The sequence below is a fragment of the Henckelia pumila genome, chromosome 3, assembly GCF_033568475.1.
Source record: "Henckelia pumila isolate YLH828 chromosome 3, ASM3356847v2, whole genome shotgun sequence".
Classification (NCBI taxonomy): domain Eukaryota; kingdom Viridiplantae; phylum Streptophyta; class Magnoliopsida; order Lamiales; family Gesneriaceae; genus Henckelia; species Henckelia pumila.
In genome coordinates, this window is record NC_133122.1 from 19,572,006 (window position 1) to 19,586,186 (window position 14,181).

The 14,181-nt window shown below is 34.7% G+C and overlaps 2 protein-coding genes across 3 annotated transcripts; one reads left to right on the top strand and one right to left on the bottom strand.

Moving 5' to 3' along the window:
- Positions 1 to 3,131: 3,131 nt before the first annotated feature.
- On the top strand, positions 3,132 to 5,543 carry LOC140890937 (pentatricopeptide repeat-containing protein At3g09650, chloroplastic). Its single transcript, XM_073299114.1, has one exon. The coding sequence runs from the start codon at positions 3,192 to 3,194 to the stop codon at positions 5,415 to 5,417; it is 2,226 nt and encodes a 741-aa protein (XP_073155215.1). The 5' UTR covers positions 3,132 to 3,191; the 3' UTR covers positions 5,418 to 5,543.
- A 634-nt stretch (positions 5,544 to 6,177) lies between these two features.
- On the bottom strand, positions 6,178 to 13,207 carry LOC140892004 (probable DNA helicase MCM8). 2 transcript variants are annotated; one of them, XM_073300728.1, is made up of 17 exons: positions 12,983 to 13,207; positions 12,477 to 12,617; positions 12,274 to 12,385; positions 11,945 to 12,167; positions 11,565 to 11,728; positions 10,915 to 11,172; positions 10,191 to 10,286; positions 9,881 to 10,033; positions 8,867 to 8,937; positions 8,668 to 8,786; positions 8,294 to 8,423; positions 7,604 to 7,655; positions 7,374 to 7,530; positions 7,126 to 7,300; positions 6,868 to 7,038; positions 6,658 to 6,771; positions 6,178 to 6,492 (listed from the first exon to the last, which is right to left on the bottom strand). In XM_073300728.1, the coding sequence occupies exons 1-17, from the start codon at positions 13,169 to 13,171 to the stop codon at positions 6,442 to 6,444; spliced, it is 2,376 nt and encodes a 791-aa protein (XP_073156829.1). In that variant the 5' UTR covers positions 13,172 to 13,207; the 3' UTR covers positions 6,178 to 6,441. The 2 variants fall into 2 exon arrangements, with proteins under 2 accessions (XP_073156829.1, XP_073156830.1); XM_073300729.1 differs by lacking the exon at positions 12,983 to 13,207 and adding an exon at positions 12,744 to 12,854.
- Positions 13,208 to 14,181: the final 974 nt, after the last annotated feature.

Sequence of the window (14,181 nt, forward strand, 5' to 3'; positions counted from 1 at the left end):
GCCACATTCACGGATACAACCTGCACAGAAAGTTTATGATTATGTTATGCCCTACTATGATTTAAGAATTATGTTATGATCATGTATGATATGTTTATGTTATAGCCATGAATTATGAATTTTAAGATCATGCAAGTATTTATGCTATATTATGATATGTATAAAGATTTTAACGATGACGGATGATTATGATAATGATAATGTTCAAAATTTAGAAAAAAAAATACACATGTTGTTTTAAGATCATGCACGTATATGATATATTCACGATATTTTATACGATATGTTCTTGCATCTGGTTTCATATTTTTTATTACTGGATAGAGCATGCTGAGCCTCTAGGCTCACTAGATTTAGATGGTGCAGGTGATTATGAGTTTGATGATGAGGTCCCTACTGGCAATGGATGCGTATGAGTATCCAGTGCAGCTAGTACAACCGTGACCGATGCTCAGTTTATGTTCAATGGATTTTTTGAGATCTAAAGCCGTTATTTCCGCACATGTTTTAATATTTTCTCTTTCACAGTTTATTGGTTTTGAAATATTTTTGCGTATGCATGAATTTATGAGAGTATATTATTTAAGTTTTTATGTCACGGATCTTGCATGATTTATTTTTTTAAAAAAAAATTAGTAGTATTGGGTTGTTTCATTAAATCAACTCATATGAGTATTTTTTTTTTATCATATACTTGCTCATTTTCTTCACACACACACACACACACATATATATATATGTATATATATATTTATACATACATATATATATATACATATATATATATGTATATATATATGTATATATATGTATATGTATATATATGTATATATATATATATATATATGTATGATATTTATTAAATAAGTTAAAGCTCCCCTCAAATTCAATTCCTAGATCTATCCCTGATTTTACTAGTATAATCCGGGAAAATCTGTTCCAAAATAATATTATAATATATTTTATTAATAATTTTATTAATAGATTGAGCTAAATATTATTGGGTTTCAACACATATAACAATTAATTGTAGACTTAATTAGTATAATTTTTTATATTGAAACGATCGAATGGTAGAATAACGAAAGGACCTTTTACGTTTGTATTTTTTTAAAAAAAATTAATTTAATTAGTTCATATAATTAGAACAAATATGTAAAAAAAGAGATACAATTTGACAATTTATTTAACAAAATTTATCTAGTAATTTGTATTCGAACATTTTATTAATAATTATCTGATTGACAGTATGATGTTCATCTCTTGACAAAATCTTGAAGCATTATCTGGAATATTTTCATTATATATGTTTTAAGTTGAACATTTATTTTTATTTAGAAATATAATTTTATAAATAGTATTTTTTAAATAAAATAATCACATTTTTTTATTTTTTTTTTAACGAAATCTTGAACATGGAAAAAATTCAGGAGAAATTTCATCTTCCTATCCATGAGATCCCGAATATTCGGGTCTCGAAATGTTTCGAGTACGAGATCAAGAGAAAAAAATTTCTCAATTATTTTCAAGAAGAGAACTAGATAGGAGAGTTACAAAACTGGTCTCGACCCTATTTTACCTTTAATAGAAGGCGAGAGAGGCCATTGCCTCAGGGCCCGGCTCAATAGGGACCCATTTTTTATTTTATTTTTATTTTTTTAAAAATAAAATAAACATTAAAACATAATATCATTCATTACAACAAGAGATAACAAAGAAGGAATGATAGAACTTCCATTCTAATCCACCGAATTAGTTAAGGATAAACCCATGCATGGTTAGCCAGGTACATTTCAACCTAGCATATGGATATTACCGCAATGATAGATATAATGTTTCATGATTTGTCACGTCAACAATATATAATTAATTATGTCTATGTGTAAAAATAGGAACCATTGAATGCATGATTTGGGTATTACCCATATACTAGGATCTCATCTACCGGTTAATATAATTAATTATGTCTATGTGTAAAAATAGGAACCATTGAATGCATGATTTGGGTATTACCCATATACTAGAATCTCATCTACCGGTTAGCCAATGTATGAGCCACCAAATTTGCAAACCGACTCAATGTAAAAATGATCTAAAAGATAAATTTGGAACTTATCATAACTAAATAATAGTTTTAACCTCATCAACCAATTATCTTGTGTCAAATAAGAGGACATCACACAAGTTATAAGACGTCGTATTTAGGGTTGGGTTTTTGCCATACCGTATAAAAAATATTATTAATAATAATAATTAAATCCATAACCTGAGAAATAAGAAGAAAATAAGATGATAATATTATTAATTATAGTAAAAAGTTGGTAATAATAAATAATAAAGTTTAATGTATATGCAGTTTACAATTTGATCTATTAATTTAAATATGGGTCAAATAATAATAAGACTATGGTTTACTTATTATTATATTTATTATTATTATGTTTTGAAACTAGAAACTAGAAATATTATTGTTTATTATTAAATTTGTTTATATTTTTTTCTATATTCAATTTGTAATAAAACAAATTTTTTTCGATAGTAATATGGAATTGTTGGTTTTTTTTATTAAAAAAAAACAATCAGTCATGATTTTAAATTATTTCGATTTTTTTTTACACGTATAACTAAATGATTAATAAATTTTTAGTACTAAAAATTTAACTAATTCAATAAGATGTTATAATTTTATTAAAATTTTGTTATTAATTTAAATTAACTATCGAAAAAATAAATTCGAATATGAAACAAAAGCAAAAAAATTAATATATACATAAGTGAAAAAAAGTTGTCTAATAAAATATGTAGTAGTTCTATATATAATTATAGTAATATATTTGTACGTTAATGTAAAAATGATCTAAAGGATGAATTTGGAATTAACATAATTAAATATTAGTTTTAAAAATTAACTTAAATTAAAGCCAAATTTTATTACGGAGATTTGTAATGCCATTTTTAAAAAATCTCACATCAATCAATTCTCGTGTGCCAAACAATAGCACATCACACAAAGTATGAGTGTAAGACGTAGTACTTGCCGTCTCCACCCAAAATCAAACAATTAACTTACTCGAAAATAATATAATAAAAATCAAACCATTAACTTCAAATAATATCCATCTTATCACCGAAACTCCCTCCAAGATTCCCAAATAAAAATCCACACTTTTTCCAAACCAAATGGGCCAGCCATGAGCGCCACCCACAAGCTCATCCTCCACTGGGCCGCGCCGCCGCCTTCCTCCGCCACCCTCTTCCCTTCCGTCGGCTGTTCTTCTTCTTCTTCTCCTCCTGCAACCCAAAAACCTCTATCATTCGTTGTCCGAACAAGTACCGATTCCTCCGACACCTATCTTTCTTACCCAGCTACTCAAAAACAGATTCCCAATTCCCTAGACCAAGCACTACTCACTCTACTCCAGCAAAGGAAAACTGAAGAAGCTTGGTTGCTTTACAACCAACAATCCCACCTTCCAAATCCCACTTGCTTGAGCCGACTAGTTTCACAATTATCCTATCAAAATACGGCGGAAGGCTTGGCTAGAGCCCAATCGATCATTCAAAGGCTCCGCCTCGAACGCCAGCTCCACCGACTCGATGCCAATTCCCTTGGGCTACTAGCGGTGGCAGCCGCCAAAGGGGGACACACTCTTTATGCCACATCTATTGTCAAATCCATGCTCAAGTCTGGTTATCTCCCCCACGTCAAGGCGTGGAGTGCTGTGATAAGTAAGCTCGCTGCTTCGGGAGACGACGGCCCTTTTGAAGCAATAAAACTATTCAATTCGGTGATAAAAAGGATAAGACGATTTGCGGATGCTGAGGTAGTTAAGGACTCGAAGCCGGACACGGGTGCTTACAACGCCGTGCTCAATTCTTGTGCCAATCTTGGTGATACAAAGAGGTTTCACCAACTGTTTGATGAAATGGCAGAGTTTGGATGTGAGCCGGATGCATTGACTTATAATATCATGATCAAGCTGTGCGCAAGAGTCGGGAGGAAAGACTTGCTTGTGTTTGTTTTGGAGAGGGTGATTGAAAAGGGGATAGCTTTGTGTGTGACAACGTTGCATTCCTTAGTTGCTGCTTATGTAGGTTTCGGTGATTTAGAGACTGCAGAGAATTTGGTTCAGGGTATGAGAGAAGGAAGGAAAGACCTTTGTAGGATTTTGAGAGAATCATGTTACGAAGATCAGTATCTGGATGATGAACTGAGTAATGGGAATGACGTGTTTGAGATATTACTTCCAAACTCAATGGATTTAAGCAGTGAGCCACCGGAATTGTCTAGATTGTTCACGCCTGATTCAAGAATCTACACGACCTTAATGAAAGGTTATATGAAGGCGGGTCGAGTTGCTGACACAGTGAGGATGCTGGAAGCCATGAGGCATCAAAAAGATAGTACTAGCCATCCAGACCATGTAACTTACACAACCGTTATTTCTGCATTTGTAAAGGCTGGATCGATGGACAAGGCTCGACAAGTGCTGGCCGAGATGGCTAGAATACATGTGCCTGCTAACCTTGTCACGTATAATATTCTTCTGAAGGGATATTGTCAGCAACTGCAGATTGATAAGGCAGAGATTTTCATTAGGGAGATGATTGATGAGGTAAAAATTGAACCAGATGTGGTTTCGTATAATACATTAATCGATGGATGCATATTGGTTGATGACAGTGCAGGTGCACTATCATACTTTAATGAGATGAGGAAAAGAGGTATTGCTCCTACAAAAGTCAGTTATACTACTTTGATGAAAGCTTTTGCTTCATCTGGCCAGCCAAAATTAGCTGCCAAGGTGTTTGATGAGATGCTCATCGACTCTCGGGTGAAAGTTGATTTAATTGCATGGAACATGCTTGTGGAAGGATACTGCAAACTTGGAAAGGTTGATGAAGCTAAAAGTGTAATTCAGCGAATGAAAGAAAACGGATTTTATCCAAACGTGGCCACTTATGGAAGTTTGGCAAATGGGATAGCATTGGCTAGAAAGCCAGGAGAAGCACTTTTACTATGGAATGAAATAAAGGAGAGGTGTGCGATTGAAAATGGAGGCGAAGAATCTAGTACTTTGTCTGCTGTGCCACCATTGAAACCGGATGAAGGACTCTTAGATGCTGTGGCGGATATTTGTGTCAGGGCAGCTTTCTTCAAGAAAGCTCTGGAGATTGTTGCATGCATGGAGGAAAATGGGATACATCCGAATAAAACAAAGTACAAGAGAATCTATGTAGAAATGCACTCGAGGATGTTCACCAGTAAGCATGCCTCTAGGGCTAGACAAGACAGAAGAAGGGAAAGAAAAAAAGCAGCGGAGGCTTTCAAGTTTTGGTTGGGATTGCCAAACTCATATTATCATAGTGAGTGGAGGCTTGATCCTGCAGACCAAGAAGATGAAGGCGATTCCTAGTCTGCTTAGAAGTCAATGTAATAGTTATATACTTAAAATTAAGGAAAAGAAATGGAAATTTTCCAACATTGTAGACTGTTCTCAACATGTTAATGATCATATAGAATCAAATGTGGTAATGTAGTACCATTTTTTTAAAGGCTTAACTGGAGCAATGACAACTGGAATACGCCGATTTGTGATGGAATCATATTAAATTCAGTACTAGCTGATTGGAATACCTTGGTTCTGAATCTCGAAGTGGAAAATGGTCACGGTGGAGATCCATTATCGACACCGCATGTAGATCCATTGTCATTTGTAAAAATGCCATTATGGCTTAAGGAATTAAAATATGAGCACATGGATATACCCTTATTTGGCATGATAAATCATGTATCCGATAATGGCAAAAGTGAATCAGAATGAATATGCAAAACCACTCGAAAACGGACTATAGGCCGCTTCCACATGTTCAAACAAAGGGAAAAAAAGATGGCATTTGTCTGCAACTATTGCAATGGCATTTTCAAGGACTAAATGGGTGACTCGGAATAAAAAGCAATGGGTATAATTTAACGAAAGAATGGTAGAAAAGGAACGCATACTTGAACTTGATCATTTTTTATGGCTAACTACTGCTGATTTTTGGGAGGGTTCTGATTCTGCTTGCATGGGGGATCCTAAATTAGCAGAAGAATGTGATAGTTAGATATGCTACAGAAACCAGCAGTGCATGAACATAATCTTGTTACCTGTATAAACAACCAACGGGGGAATCTTTGGCACTTTATAGCATACACTCTCTGTGTCAGATTGATTCACAGTTGTCCAAAGGTTTTACAATACACTAATAACGTAAAGGTTCACAGCCAGTATATTTGATATGGACTTTGTTAAAGGTTTTGTGAGTGCCTAATGACACTCAACATAATATAAAACACAATTATCCCAGCTCATGAGTTAACCATCACGTGATAGCTGAAGATATCAAGAAGAACCAACCAATCGTCACAGCTTAGCCTGTTCCATAGAGCTGCAGGTCTTATCTTAACCTAGATAATGACTGACTGCGAGAATAAGAAGAAGATAGCACCTGCAGTACAAAAAAATTGGAAATCCTTAATATGGATTGTTCAAGTGCAGAACTTTGTCAAATAATATTTATGTGCACTGGCGTATAACTGAAGTGCTTAAAGATAACACCAGCACTTTGCCTAAAAATGCCATATGAATTTATGAAGTCAAAATAGCACAAAACCTGGTATGTCTTTGAGCCTTTTTTCAAAAGATAACCAACATTGTTTAAATTATCCACGAATGTGTCGATATCTGCAACCCTTAAACTGATTTTATCAGCCAAACTATATATTTCCTGCATAAAAGATTGGTGAATCAGACTCTTGTCTCCACAGTTGTTTTGGTTGTTAAATACAGATCAATGGAAGAAAGGAATATGTCCAGTCCATACAGATATAGAGAAACAATCTTTCTGCTGCAACTCGGATTGCTTATTCAATGCACTTAAAAAGCGTTTGGCTTCTTTCTGTTGACTCATTCCACCACTTCGTCCAAAATCAACAATCCCATTCTCGTCAACATATTTATCATACAATGAATCTTTCATTATTTCAACAACATCCTGTGAAATTTCGGTACAAAAAACAATTCTGAATGTGCATAATGTTAACAACCATTGTGGAACAACCATTCCATACAGGATACTTACCAGAGCATCTTGAGTGCTAATTTCTTCCCTCAAATCAACCCTAGCTCTAGCTTCTGCTAGTCTTACCAAGCTTTCTAGCTGCCTTGCTGTTATTGGAGTGCTATCAAGAGACGTATTATGGTCTCTTAGTTGTAAATAAAACTTCTGCAGAATATCTGCTGCTGGTTTTGTCATCCTTAATTGAAGAATAGTTTGCAAGTTAATATAGCACTAAATAAAATTTTACATTCTGATTAAGAACAGGTCACCTTGGAAAGACAAAAGTCCTCGCATAAGCAATGTATTTACGCAAAAGTGGACCGGGCAGGGGAACAAAATCACTTTCTTTCTTTGGGTCCAGTCTCAACCTCGTAACCAAGGAACCACTTTTTAAATTCATATCTATGCCTCTAGTATCCCTCAGTTCTGCATTGTGGCAATTTAAACTTGGGGTCAAGAGAATCATAAGGTGAATGATTTGCAAATATTGAAACATCACCTCTACATAACCTCTTTCCTGAGGGTGACGCACGGCCATTACCAGCATGAAGCTGTGAATAATATAATACCATGATTAATATTTTGAATCAGAATAGCTTTTATATGATGGTTTAATGTATATTAAGACTACATGACACTAATTGATTGATGGTCTCCAGACGCTTTATAAAGAGAATAAGTTTATAAAGAGCTGACTGGTCTATCAAGTGTTTCCTTGATTCGGAGTAGGTTGTACATTGTTCTTCAGGAATGGTAGAACAATAAAAGCAATAACAAAAAAAGTACTGTGTCAATAAGAATGTGAAAACTCATCCATATATAATTTCTATTATTCAGCGTGAAACAGTACTAGCAGGTATTTTTAGCCTGAGCATTTTATCATGCAAGCATTCGGGCTTTACAAGCTTGCTATGAATTGTTGCATGTCCTTAAATTTTAATTATTGCAATACTTTCCTAACAAATCCATACTTGAGCATTTGAAATGGTCTCCCAATATATTTGGGGCATCAAGTTATCAAAATATTCATTTAACTCCAAGAAATGCTTGTACAGAGTGCATATTAAGGTTCAGCAAGACAGTGAAGCATAAGTCTTCCGGATAAGTGACCTAAAATCAAGTGCTTAAAACCAGCTATTGAATATCTTATACTCATGCATCTGTCTTGACAGCTGGCAGAATGACTTACTGACATTACGTGCTCGGAAAGCCTCTTATCCAGCAATTCATCAGGCTTATCAAGTAATATGAAAACCAAATCAAATCGTGAGAGGAGTGCAGCATTCATTTTCAGATTCTCGTTCACAGTTTTTGCACGGCTGCAATTAGACTCCACACATGAAAACAGTTGAAACTAATGCTTAAACTAAATTGTATAGAAGCGATCAATACTAGATAATCTGATTCAGGGTATGCATACAGAAAGCCAGTAGGTAACCCTTTGTTCCACTTTCCATTTCGAAAAAGGAAAGGAAAAAGAAATTTTTTGGACATAATGAATACTGGGCAATAAAGGGTGAAAAGTCAGTAAACCATAGTTTGGATCTAAATTAGTGGCAATACTTGTAATGACCCCCAGCAGGGTTTGCTGCTGCTAAAACAGATGTTCTTGCTGATAAACTTGCCACAAGTCCAGCCTTTGCAACAGACACACACTGCTGTTCCATGGCTTCCAATAGTGCCTTAAGACATTACATGATAACAAAGTTTCATTTGGATAACAAACAGTCTTGTCCTTGGAACGAATCACGAGTTGACAAACCTGGTGTTCAGCTGACATTTTGTCGAACTCATCAATACAGCATAATCCGCGGTCAGCGAGTACCATGGCACCTGTAAAAGAACATCACTGTTGATTTTTAGCCATACATGTTTACTTTGTGTACAAAGCCTATGTGAGCATGATCTGATTGAATTTCTATATATGAGGAACAGATGAAAATAATATTTAGCTCAGCTAAGGGAATCTTCGTGCTGAAGTGTTTAGCTTCCTAAATGTTATATAACTGTATATGTGGAAACTAATCATTCAATCTCACAGGTTTTGGCCTGTTTGTAGGTCATTTGACATCAGGATGTTCAGTTTATATGAGTACCAAAAACAGATTTTTTGCTTTTCTAAGATATCCCTTCCCCTGCTCTTGTCTTCACTTGTTCTGTTCTTCCACGTCTGCCCCGTATTCTCAACTTGTTAACGCTTATAAGTTTTAATACACATGAAGAACTACATCTAAATGTTATGGAACACAAACAATTTAGATTAAAAAATAAAGAGCATTGGTCCCTGACATTATTTCTAAGTTAACCGAGTACATAGATCAAAATTTTGTCTCTTACTTGGAAAAAGAAATTTTTTAAAATGATGTTTCTTAAAATTTGTATATTCTCTGAGAGATAAAGGTTAAATAAGAGTAGCAAAACCTTATCCAACAAAATACCAGGAACTTTATACGCTCTATAAATATGCATGAAAATTTATTCATGTGAAGAAATGTTTCATTTTTTTTTATGGAATGGTGCTCGTGTCTTTAACTATATGATAGGATAAATCATAAATACAAGGATCTGCATGGTAAATTGACATCTGAAAGAGTAGAATTTGAAATCAAACAACCACCAATTATTTAGTTTGAAACAAGAGATAGAAAGAGAAAAAGAAGGAATGGACATCAAACCAAAATCTTCAGCAATTAAGATGCTAGTATTAATTTCCAGATAAAACTTGACACTCCCAAAACAGTCAACTTGGTTATAGAAGTGGCAGAAGACAATGTACCAGCTTCAAAAGCGTAGTCACTTGTCATAGGATCTTTTACCACTGCAACCGTAAGACCGGCATTTGTTGTGGCATTACCACAAACATATATGCCACGTGGAGAAACTGAAGCTGCTGCTTGAAGAAGTTGGCTTTTACCAAGTCCAGGATCACCTAATTAAATGGATAAATTATAAATATCAAAATGCCAGAGTTTAAAGACTCCCATAAACTGTAGGTGAATTTTGGACACGGAAAAACTAAAAGGGTAGGTAAAGTTGGTTCCAGTCTAATGCAAGAAAAAAAAAAAAAAAGAACAGTGATTACGTACCAACAATAATTATATGGATATCTCCTCTGACAGGTACCTTATTCTGATCCGTGGAATGTTTTCGAACACCACCAAACAGGGACAATGTAATTCCGGCTGTTAGCACATTCACCATCTTTTGACATCCAGATTTATATTTGAATTCAACAAACCAGCTATACTATTAAAATGCATAAACAATACAACTTCTGCAGTATGCTTGTAAAGCATGTGCTCATGTGATGAGAGAAACTGAATATCTCTTCGTAAAGAACAATTGGAATAAACGGTATATTTTATTAAGTACCAGAAAATGCACCACGATATTCCATCATGAATTACAGGTTAAGATGAGTTAGATTCTATTCTATACCACTGGATGGAAAGTGGGGGCATTTCAGGTCAAAAATAAGATAAGGTTTACAGATTTCTAGGCTCTAGCAATTGCCTGGTAATAAGATGCAAACCTCACTTACGTATAATAGAGATGATCCATCATTGAATTATGTATAACTGTCATATTTAGAAAAAAAGAATGTGGTGTGTGTAAGGAGCTAAGGCTGATGCATCACCAGAATCATGGTTTTGATTGAACAGTGCCAATATTATACCTACAATCTAAATGCTTGTTCCTGGATAAAGCTAGATGACATTCTTAAAATTAAAACTGCACAGCGAAACGATGGTTCTTAAGATCTGATTTTTCATGGTGAAAGAAAGTCAAATCAAAATCATGTTCATGTACCTTTAACAAGTTCATGCCCATAAATGGATGGACAAATTGATTGCAGAACTTGACGAAAGACATCAGAGCCATGCTCCTCAGAGAACTTTACAATGAATTCTAGATCTCTGGGAGAAAATGAATGTAAATCAAAACTCTCTTTATTCTTGGCATTGGCGTTTTGCCTATCCTCAGTCAGGGAGTGTGATTTTGAGTTTGTTATTGAAACAACTTCGATGTATAAATAATACAGTGCTTGATTTTTGCCTTTTGATTTTCCTGCCACAAAAGAAATCAAAGTGTTTCTTTTCAATACATATTAAGAAATCATGTAGATAATGAAAATATTTTGTTGGGTGGATGATGATGATGGTATTGGGATATATATCATCGGGACCTAGCTAGATTAGACAGAAGGAAAATCTTTGTTGTTTGCTGGTTTTAAAAAACCTGATGTAACACATTTGAAATATAAAGTTAGATATATCTGACAAAAAAACTACTGTTTTGGGAAAACGAGATAAATAAATGAAGATACATCAACAACAGGACAAAAGTTGAGGAGACGGTAAAATTTTGACTTTCATCTTAAAAATCCTTCCAAGTCCTCAATAGATGGTGCATAAGACTGGGAGAATATTGTGGATGTTGGGGCAGATAATTTCAAGTACCTCCTCCAATATCCATATAATTATTGATCACTCGTATTATGCCAGTGACAGTCACAACATCTCCAGGAACGCATGCATCCACAAGATCTTCAGTCAGCTCACATTCAACAGTTCGGGGAACACGCCCTTCTTCGTGATGTTCGGATTTCAGTAGCTCCTGAATCCTATAAATCACATTACATGACAATAAGAAAGTATCAGACATATAGGATGATATTTGAGGAGGGAATTTATTAGGTAGTATTTGCTACCTCTTAAAAAAGTGATTATGGATTTTTCTCAACAAATCTGAAATGGTGATTATGGATTTTCCATAATCACTTTTTTCAGAGGATACGAACACTACCTCAATCATGACAATGAAATGTCCACAGCCACACCTGATCTTTTGGAAATCAATCGATCGAGCACTAGATCTGATTGGATCAAAATATCGACTTTTGCAAGCTTGCATTTCACATTTCGACGGAGGAGAAAATTTCCCGTCAGGAAAGTCACATGTAATGGTAGTCCCACATTTAGCACAAGAAAAACTCATTTGCATCACCAGAGGGCGGACTGTACTAACTTTTATCACTGTTCCACGTACTGATACAAGCCTGTCTATCATCCAATTAAGGAAGGGCACTTATTTGCCCGGTAAAGCAATTTCCATCACATATAAATCCTATTTATTAAAAACTATGGTTGAAAAGATTCACAGCATTACCAATATAGGCAGCCTTCAGATTTTTCAAAGCAATCATGGACTCCGGGTAGTTGTGCAAACGAATATTAACCTTTGCATTATTTTCACTCGGATCTTCTTTTATGAAAAGGACCTGCTTGAATTTTGACAGTATGCCAAAGTCATTTCCAGGCACAACATGCATTGGCTCCTTAAAATACACAAATACTAATCTTTCTATGTACCTTGTGAACTGCAGCACCCATGCACAGCAGAGCATCTTTAGATTTTTCCTCTAATGCTACGAAAAATTCCTCAACGGCACATACTTTCCGGAACTGCTGGAAGTCCAAAGGTAGGTAGAAAAAGTGATCATCCTCTTTTACCTATCCATCAAGTGAGAAAGTTACGCAAAAAATAGCCTTTCTTGTACGATCACATAATAATTTGTATCCCAATATCAGTATAGGATAAGTAGATTCAATCAAACGTTAGTCATGCAATAAAACTACCCTGCTCGCAAAATTCTTATGCTAATGAAGACGCTGCCTTTAGATTTAGTATTTAGCTCGGGAATGCGGACGTAAAACGATATCATTCGAAGCCAGACTTTGATTGCATTTTTTCAATTTCAAGTGACCATTACCTAAATCGAGAAAAAAGAGAGTAGTCATATCTTGCAATTTAATAATCGTCACTTATACTTATCAAAATGCACGGTGCAAATGCATCATTACGAAAATGCGCGTACCTGGGAAACAAATTGTTGACCTGAAGGAGAGGAGAAGAAGCGAAATAGATCGGATGTTATGCAGTGTCTGAGCTCTGAATCTTTAGGATTGATGTGGGGAAAGTACAAGGCCAGGACGCTCCAGCAATCACTGGACGACTTCGATTGGAGTTTCGTTTTAGCAGTCATCGCCGCCGAGTTGCCATACATCGTGATCGAATACGGCGAGGCACGGTGGTTGTGAGGGCATCGGTCGATTGAAATTTTTCGACTCGTTTGAGTGGCGGGAAAAAGAATATATGCTCATCAGGCCTTCAATGCCCACAACAAATTTGGTGCCAAAAAGCCCAAAATAGCCAAACCCGACCCGTTAAGGGGTAGCATTCGGCAATGGATGGATCTTCCTTCGGACCCTTTTTTCCCGGGGCCGAGGATCCATTTATCCATTAATATGGGTTTAGTTAGATAGATTTCTTTCCGTCCAATTTTGTGTGTGTATATCTATTCATGTATATTCCATCCGTCCCAATTATATTGTTCACGTTTTTTTTTGTTTCAAATATATAGTCATATATCATATTTAATAATATTTGTTTACATTTCTTTACTAATATACCCCTATTAACTATGCCTTGAAAATTGTGCAATCATTTTTTAATACATTGAATAGGGATAAAATAGAAAGTTTATATAAAATTTGCTTTCCCAATACATTTTTCTTAATCTATGTGAAAATCCAAAGAGGACAATATATATGGGACGGGAGAAATATTATGTAAGAGCATTTGGTCTCTTGGTATGCCAATAAATTGAATGTTCCCTCCAATATCTCAATTTTTTCCCCCTCAATTATGATTTATTTCTTATTTATTTTTTTTAATTTAAATATTTCTTATCTTTTTTTTTCTCCCCAATTTTTGAATTTAATATATAATACAATCACTTTAATTGACTGTTTTAATTGAAATATAATTTTATTATAAAAAAAAACTATTCAGCACGTAATGTGTGCAACAAGATGCTAGTATATATGAATATAAAAGTAGTACATGATGTTACATGTACATCAATTCTTGTATCACAAAAAATCCAATACTGTTATGAAAAAGTAAAAATTTACGGTAAAAAGTAAATACTCCAAAACTCAAAATTTATCAAACTCTACACTTTATAATATTTTTCTCTCAACTCAATTGTATTTTTCATCACAAATGAAGACC

Coding starts and splice junctions, on each gene's coding strand:
- LOC140892004 (XM_073300728.1), bottom strand. CDS start 13,171: ATGTATGGCAACTCGGCGGCGATGACTGCTAAAACGAAACTCCAATCG. Junction 10,034..10,190: donor TATCCATATAATTATTGTTG/GTACGTAATCAC, acceptor CCATTTAATTAG/GTGATCCTGGACTTGGTAAA. Junction 8,787..8,866: donor AAATGTCAGCTGAACACCAG/GTTTGTCAACTC, acceptor TAATGTCTTAAG/GCACTATTGGAAGCCATGGA.
- LOC140890937 (XM_073299114.1), top strand. CDS start 3,192: ATGAGCGCCACCCACAAGCTCATCCTCCACTGGGCCGCGCCGCCGCCT.